Consider the following 8,290-nt stretch of genomic DNA (forward strand, 5'->3'; position numbering starts at 1 on the left):
ACGCGCCCACTGGGTGGGACTGATGTAGCTGTTCAGCAGGATATGCGTGGGCTGAGGTAAACTACCTGGAGGAATTGTGGGTGCACTGAGCTAAGTAACTTTATGGTAGGCTACAAAAGGCAGCCAAGTTCATGTGTGAGATGCTGTATAGGTAAAGAGGTGAAGTTTGAGAGAACCCCATCTTGAGAGTGAAGAGGCTCCAGGTATCCAAGGAAGCATTCTCATACCACTATGGGGCTGGTCCACCCAAGAGTCTCTTGTGGTTACATCGTTAACCAATCCATATTTAAGAGCAGAGATGACTGAACATTTATATGTTCAGTCTTCCTATTACCATGTCTGAAAATAAGTTACTCTGAGAGCATGTCAGTGTAAGCTGTCTGTGTGAGCTGATTCAGAAAAGGGAGACAACTCTTCCCTGCTGTCTAGTAAGATTTTGTGTGTGTTGGTTCTAGCTTGTGTTGTCATGTGTGTGTGTGAGGAAAGACTGTGCCACAGCACTTCCAAACAAGAAGGTGCAAAGGTAGGCAAAAATGTAAAATTCAGAGGTAGGACTGTATCCATTTGGAACTTAAAAAGGAGATCTGCATTGAGCTGAGCTTTGAATTGTTTCTTATTTAATCTGAAGCAGTTCTCCCCTCTCCCACCCCTGTGATCTCCTGTGCGTGACAGCAGCCAATTTCTTTTGGCAGTTCTTAAAGTCTACTGGGCACCTGTGGCCAATGGTCTATAAAACAAGTTGAGAGATAGCATGTAAATGCAGCTGTCTGCCCACAGTGTTGGATATATACGACATCCATAGGACAGAACCAAATGACCTTCCCCCTTGGGCAGACTTTCCTGATTTCTACTGTTTCATGGGGTTGAGAAACTACCCCAAAACACTCCGTAAACTTCACCATAGCATGTTGGAAGCCCAAACATGGGAAATACCAGAGACAGCTATGTAAATACGAAGGGGGAAAAAAGAGCTACATTACCTCCACACAGTCTCCCTGAGACTTTAACCCCTGTCAGGAGAGAGAAAGGACATCTCCTTTTCCCCTCCCATATTTATCCCATATTGCAAAAAAAAGGAATGTAAGTAAAGTATTTAAAAAAATGAACCTAGCTGGAAGTGGTCAATTTTCATGCTGCTGTTGTTCATGGTGCCAAAAATGGTGATAACTGAGATTTTTCTTGTTGCCATCTTGCAGAAACTCTCCAGGTATTCGTCTCGCTGCTGCACATACATAGTATTTTCAGCTTTGGGTGTCGTGATCAGCTAGTGGAGGGCAGAGACAAAGAGTTGGTTACCTTTGGGAATGCAGCCACATGGAACCTCTGTCAGATGGGCAGTTTTTCCAAGGCTCTCCCAGTGCTTCTACAGCTGCATTTCTTTTCCACAGAGCAGCTCAGTAACTTTAATGTATTTATTTCTTTATGGCTAGATTGCACCTTGAAGCACAGCTGTAGGCAAAAGGTGAAGCCATTCTTCCCACCCCAAAGAATTAGCCCCAGGAGGCATAGGACTCTGAAGCCCCTTCAAGACACAATTCAGCTACTGCTGCCCTGTTGCACCGATTGGAGAGAGGTAAGTTGCCTCTCTCCAATGGACCTTTACAGGTGACGGCATGCTCTTACTTTCCAGTCCAGCTCACTGGGGTGTGAGAGTGACAGCTCTTCCCCTCTCACCCACTTTTTCTCAGTGGAGGAAGTATTGGGCACATATAATTTGCCTCCCTTCCATGTCTGTGACCCATGTAGATCTAATGCAAGGAAGCAAAGTTTCCTCCCTCTCCTCACCTGTCCGGCTGCTTTAGACTACAGCACAATCTAACCCATATGGAGCCAAAAGCAACTTGAGAATTCCCACAACTTTAATTCATTTGTTGAGAAAGGAAAGGTAAGATGTGGAAGAAGAGCAACGGGGAATGATTGTGACAGTGGTAATAGTAAAGTTATCTTAGGTTTATACACCTCTGTTTGCATCATGTCATCTAAACTGCTTTACAAAGGACACAACGTCACTAACTACTGCTATGCATTTCCTTACTCCCAGGGGATGATGGCAAGTTGGCACTTGTTTGGCTATGCTTAGCAATACCATTAGCCAGTACTGGAGAAGAATACCCCTTCCAGTTAAATCAAGATCATTCTAACTAGGAATGGAGATGAACTGGAATCCCAGATCCCAACTCCCCTGGACTATGGGGGAATTGACACCTGGATCTGAATTATGGGTTTTTATGATCTTTGAAATGAAAAAATATGCTTTAACCTGTGTTAGGTGGACTCCTATATCGGAATACCTAATGTTGTCAGGTTTTCTGGGATACTTTTTAATGAGACATGTCTTATTAATAGAGTTCATCAATGTACTACATTATAAGTAGCATTGATAGGCCTATAGGACCAGTTTTTCATTTATACTGAAGCTTCCTTACGCTTCTACCCTAATGAAAATGAGCCTTACTGTATATGAAAATCTATATATGCTCACAAGTTGATTTGATTATTCATCCATAGCACAAGTCATGTTACTTTAAAGTTGCACTGAAACGGTAAAAAGGATTTGAGAAGCTGTCTGACAACTCAGAAGGGTAAGAGACTATGAACAATACTCTGTTCCCAATTTCAGGGCCAATCTGTAGCTACAGAGGCAGAATCTGGCCTGATAGGACTGTGCTGGTATAAAGTGACAAGTAAATTTGGCTCACTTTGGCAAACCTTGTAGAATAAAGTAGGGAACGTTGAATGTTTCAGGGGCAAAGCAAACCTTGAATCACACTTTAAAATAACATAGCATTATCTGCAAAACAACACAGGCTGGTTTCATTTTAGCCAGCTAATTAAATGCTCCTTGTCTAAATCCTCTCTTTTGCTCCCTCTCTCTTTGTGTGTGTGAATGAAGTGTTACATATGAACTGCCAGCCTGCGTTTCATCATTGCAGTGAAACAAACAAAAACCCAGCAAAACACCCCCAGAGTCCTTGAGCCAAAACTTCTCAGCACTAATAAACCTGAAAATAAACCACAAATCTGAAGTGAGGTGGGGTTTCAAAATCCAAACCCAGCAGTGGATCCAGATTTCACACATGGGCCAAATATTCCAAATGGTTCGAACCTCTCATGGTTTGAACCGAAAACCTGAACACTCCATAAACTTTTGTAAGCCTGAAATTCAAATCAGAATCTGCAATTGGGCATGTCTGCCTTAACTACTTACAAAATTTCACCCTCCCTCCCAAAAAGTACCTGAATGGACCTTCAAATGCTCTCCCAAAATTCACATGTGGAGACAGGATTAAGATATCATTCTTGAGGGCACATATACACTTGCCCGAAGTCTGCTCCGATGCATTCTAATTAGAACATGTCAGAGCAGAATCAATTGAGTCTACTCTAGTGTTCTAATTAGAACACTCCAGCAGCCTCCGTGTCATGTGTATTCAGCATCCGTGCATTTCAAAACAAGCTTTAGTTAAAGCACCCCTGCTGCCATTTGGAAGCACAGGATGCTGAATACACAAGATGCTGTACTTTAATGATAGAATAATAGAATCATAGAAAATGAGGGTTGGAAGGGGCCTCAGGATGCCATCTAGTCCAACCTCCTGCTCAACTAGATCATTCCAGCCAGGTCTTTGTCAAGCTGGGCCTTAAAAAGCTCCAAGGAGGAGATCCAACCACCTCTCTAGGTAACCTGTTCCAGTGCTTCACCACCGTCCTAGTGAGAAAGTTTTTCATAATCTCCAGCCTAAACCTCCCTTGCTGTAACTTTTGTTTTGATAGGGAACTAATTTCTGGAAGGCTTCAAATGCTCCTGCATCTTCAGAAGAATTCCTAGCTGGGCTTTTGCTTTGACTAATTTTTCAGCCAGGGGTCATTTGCAACATCATTTGCAAATTCTTCAAGCATGTGATCACTCCTGGCTTCCAAAAGTCAAGGATCTGCAAATCCTCTCCCCACCCCCCATCTAACCCACATTTAATTCTCACAGGTATAGGTGCTATCATTTATAGCTCCCCCATGGACAAAATAATCTGATGGTGGCTTGGTAGCTCATACAAAGTGAATAAGAGGGATTCCAGACTAATTCCTAGCTGGTGGCAGTCTGCATCACACATGAAAATGCCAACAAGTTTGGTGCCTCAGTTGGCCACTGCAAGTGAAAGTGAAGAACCAAATGGACCATGGACACTGAACTTCCTTTCACTCAGAGAGAGGGTCCTGTCAAGGCAAGATTAAGAAGAGGCACCATGCAGCCAGAAGCAGTGCAAGCTCACCCCACTGAAGACAGTCCGCCTGCCTCCAGAACTGTCAGGAACCTTTCACCACCACTTCAAAAGGACTGTTAAAAATATCAGCCACAGCTTTTCCTAGCACTGTGTTTCCTGTGAGCATGCGAATGGGTGAGGTGATAAAACACTGAGGAATGTAATACTTACAAGAAGTCGTCTCTTGCCTTCAAAAAAATCCAGGAGGTTGAGCACTGATTTCCTGGGGGGGTGAACAAAAGGCTTTGTGTTTGGCTTCAGGAACCCCTCGTTGTCAGCCTTACTCCCCTTCTTGTTCTTCTTGCTGCGGTCCTTATCCTGCTTGTTCTTTTTTTCAGCTTTGTCCTTCTTGGCTGACTTCTCACTCTTTTGAAGTTTATCAGGTCTCTCTTTTTTCTTTTTCTTGTCGGGTTTTTCCAGTAGGTCATGCTTCTTTGACTCTTTACCTTTCTTTGGTGGGATATTTCTAGCCGTGATCTCTTCCTCCAAGGGGGGAATGACCCTGCTTGGGTCATATTTATCCTCATATTCATTGCTCAGTATCTTTTCTTGGGCCTTCTTTTTAGGTGGCTTGGCTTTGGCTGGCTTGTGTTGACCTGGTGTGAGATGGGGATCCCTGTGGTTATCTTTCCTGTCTGTACGGTTCTCTTTGAATCTGCCTGAGCTCACTTTTGTGTAATGCTCTGAGGTAGTTGTTGGAGCCTCTGTATAGCTGTTGTAGCTGCCTGTTTTGCTTGGTCTCCGGGTGGCAACTGCATGTCTTTCTGGATGGCCTTGCTGCCGGTCTCTGCGGTTCCCATTCCACACAGGAGAGTAGAAATCTTCTGTAGCCGTGGCTCGAGGGGTGGTAGCTGAAGGCAGCCTTTGATAGTTTGCAGTGGTATGCAACTTTGTGGTCCAGCTTCTCTGAGTGGTAGGAAGGGCTGTGGTTGTTGTTACAGGTCTGCTCACTGTCGTCACAACACGAGTGGCAGTTCGAGTTGTTGTGGTTGTGGGAGGGATGGTGGTGGCCCTTGTGGTGGGGGGAGGAGGGGCTACTGTGGTCATGACTGGCTTTCTTACTGTTTTTGTCCTCGTTGGCTGAACATTGCTTCTCCTGGGCTCCTCCTTCCCCGCTGACACTTGGACATGTCCACCCGTCGGTGTTGGTCTGGTGCTGGCTCCATTGTTACCCTCCTCGACAACTTGCCCCTCCACACCAGCTGCTTTGCATTTCTGGATGAAGCCCTTCTGCCTCATCTTCTCAATTCTCCTGATGGGGCTCTGGTCGATGACTTCGTACATGGCTTCTAGCCTCACAGGGTAAGGGTATCTTTCCTCTACCTGTAGGGTTTTCTTTAGCAACACCATGCCAAATTTCCCTGTCTCTAGTTTCAGAAAGCTCATGAGCTTAGGAATGAGGCTGGGATCCAGAGGCTGCTCCAGGATTTTCCCTTCTGTCGTTATCCTTCGGACTTTCCCCCCTTCCTCCCCTTCTTCATGGAACAACACGATCTGCTGAATGTGCCTCTCAGCCAATTCGCAGTAGACGTCATTCTTCAGCAGGCTCATCATGAGCCGGTAGTAACCTTCTGAGGCATGAGGGGCAGAGATGATCCAGACTCGGCTCTTGCCAGCAAAGCTGGCCAGGATATTGGGAGAACTGGACCCTGAGGGGAAACGTACCATCCGTGACCGGGACACAGCAGATGTTCCCTCATCCTTGACCATGTCAGATTTGGAATATTTGGCTGCAGCAGTAGGCCTCTGCACCCGTTGCATTCTGGTCCCAATGCTCCTTGCCTGGGTGCGTGTTTCCGCTCTCAAAAGATTGGGTTGCGCATTAATTGACACTGGAGAATCCCTCTTGGCAACAGGACGCTGGAGATTCCCCACCAAAGGGCTTCTGCTCCGCTGGGATGCTTCTGACTTTCTCAGGAGGGAGGGCAATTCACTGCTAGCCCTGTATGTGGGACGCACTTTCCTAACTCTTTGGCTCACTCTGTCTGCTAGCCTCACGGTCTTCTCAGAGCCACATACTAGCCACACTGCCCACAGCACAGCTAAACTCAGAACTGGCATCCAGTTCATTGTGAAATCCACTTTGAGGGAGGAGGGGAAAAAAGGAAAAGAAAAAATTAAATGGTAATGGCACTGTTTTATCTGGCACAAGAGACCAGAGAGCAAAACACAGACTGGCTTTGTTTCAGTTTATATAAAGTGCTAAACATAACTTGGTGTTCATATAGACTTTATAGGTTATTTCTGGAACAGCACAGGATAGATTGTCCTAAGCAAAAATGAGATCATCTGTCTATAACATGAATCTGGCTATACAAAGAAGTAAAAAAATGTACTTTACATCTCTCTCTCTCTCTCTTTCATGGACATGCGTGCGCGCGCATGTGCACACGCACACACACATACACACACACACACACGGAAAGCCAAGAATTTGTTTTTAACTTGAAACTTACACTCTCAGAAAAGTTTCTCTTCCAGATATGTGTATCCTAGCCCTTTCTTTACAGGGAGAGCAATGCCATGTAGTTTTGCTGCAATTCAGTGATTTTGGTGAAGCCAAGCAGCCTCCAGGAAATTCTTGTTTCCCTACGGTTCTTTTTATTTTTCTTTCACCTTCTTGACAAGTGAGATAAAGCAAAAGGAACTTTCCTTTGCAAGCTTTGCTTCTCCATTTACCTGCAGGTCTGTATTGTCTCTGTCTCAGTCATACACACACACAGAAACTTCATGGAAGAGTGAACTCACAGCTGTTTCTAAATCTCTCTCCCTCTTTCCAAGTTCCACAATCCTTCTTATCACTCGGACTGGCTCCTTTGTTCCCAGAGAAAAAAAAACACTGTCATTAATATATTTTCCAGGCTGAAGGAAAACCCAGGAACGTGATGTTGAGAAAAGCAGCTTTCTTTTTTTCTGTTCTCTCTGCCTCCACTTAATTAAACAAAATCTTTTCTTTCCTTTTTCTTCTTCCTTTTCTTTTGGAAATAATCCCAGAAATGTCAGGATAATCTCACTCCCGCTCCAAACCACACTCACACAACAGCAGCAATCACTGGAAATCACGGAAACTTCACTAAGAATTTAACAGATCAGCAGAAGACCGCCTCCTTCCCACTCCAAAACAGGGAGGGAGGAGAGACATTCTTAGGGGGCTGAAACATTACACATCATCCTCATAAATCACGCTAGAAAAGGATGACTGCAATTTTAACTCCTTCAGCCCTTCCAACTCACAAACTCCCTTGTTCTCCCACCCCCATCCCCACCCCTTTATTTCCTCTTTTCATCCCATTAAAGGGACACTGTCAGTTAAAAAAAAATCATACACTTAAGAAACACATTTCCTTACTTGTGTCAGTAATAACATCTTGGATAGTTAAACGCTTTAAGAGTTAATTATTTTAACATAGTTTATTCCTATCCTTCATTTTTCTTGTATGTTTCTACTTCTCTCAGTTAGGAAACTAAAAATTAAGCAATTGATTTTGTTTCAATAGCCTTTCAGGTTCTTATGTGTAACAGAATAGTCTTTAGCTTGCAGGCACCTCAGAGGAATAGCTATTTGGTTTTTTGTTTGCTTTTTTAATGGCTTGTGGTTATTTAAATGCATTGGTCTATTAATTAATTTTACATAAATGGGCCTAATGCAAGCCAGGAAGCATAAAGCTGCCAATGTATTCAAAGAGCTGGGCAAAGACAGTGGCTCCCTGCCCAGCATGAGATTAACACAGTTCTGTTGACAGCAGTTCATCAGCTTCCACTTAAGATGATTTTAGTAAAACATCACTTGATTATCTCTGATAAGTCTTGCCTAGAAGCATCAGCATGGACACATCCCTATTATTTTCAAATTGAGGCACTTATTACTATACAAAAAGCCTCAATTTATTTACAGTTCTTAGATTTAATGGTAAATTTGAACTCAGCTTAGTCTAGTACTTTAAAAAAAGCCTGGTATGCTTAGCTTCTCTATCCTGTGAAATTACAGTTCCAAATATTTGTAAACAAGGTTCTTTGGGTAAATGTCCTTA

At 43.8% G+C, this 8,290-nt stretch overlaps 1 protein-coding gene across 2 annotated transcripts in view; it reads right to left on the bottom strand.

Moving 5' to 3' along the window:
* CCDC80 (coiled-coil domain containing 80) overlaps positions 1 to 7,413 on the bottom strand; it is a 20,727-nt gene extending 13,314 nt beyond the window's left edge. The window contains exons 1-3 of one of the 2 annotated variants that reach the window (XM_006020121.2): positions 7,008 to 7,413; positions 4,431 to 6,340; positions 1,108 to 1,264 (exon numbers count right to left, since the gene is read on the bottom strand). In XM_006020121.2, the coding sequence (XP_006020183.1) occupies positions 1,108 to 1,264; positions 4,431 to 6,329 (2,056 nt within the window). In that variant the 5' untranslated portion in view covers positions 6,330 to 6,340; positions 7,008 to 7,413. Of the gene's footprint in view, positions 1 to 1,107; positions 1,265 to 4,430; positions 6,341 to 6,715 lie in introns of both variants that reach the window. The other variant, XM_006020120.3, reaches the window with a different exon arrangement.
* Positions 7,414 to 8,290: the final 877 nt, after the last annotated feature.

Source organism: Alligator sinensis, unplaced genomic scaffold (genome assembly GCF_000455745.1).
Source record: "Alligator sinensis unplaced genomic scaffold, ASM45574v1 scaffold343_1, whole genome shotgun sequence".
Classification (NCBI taxonomy): Eukaryota; Metazoa; Chordata; order Crocodylia; family Alligatoridae; genus Alligator; species Alligator sinensis.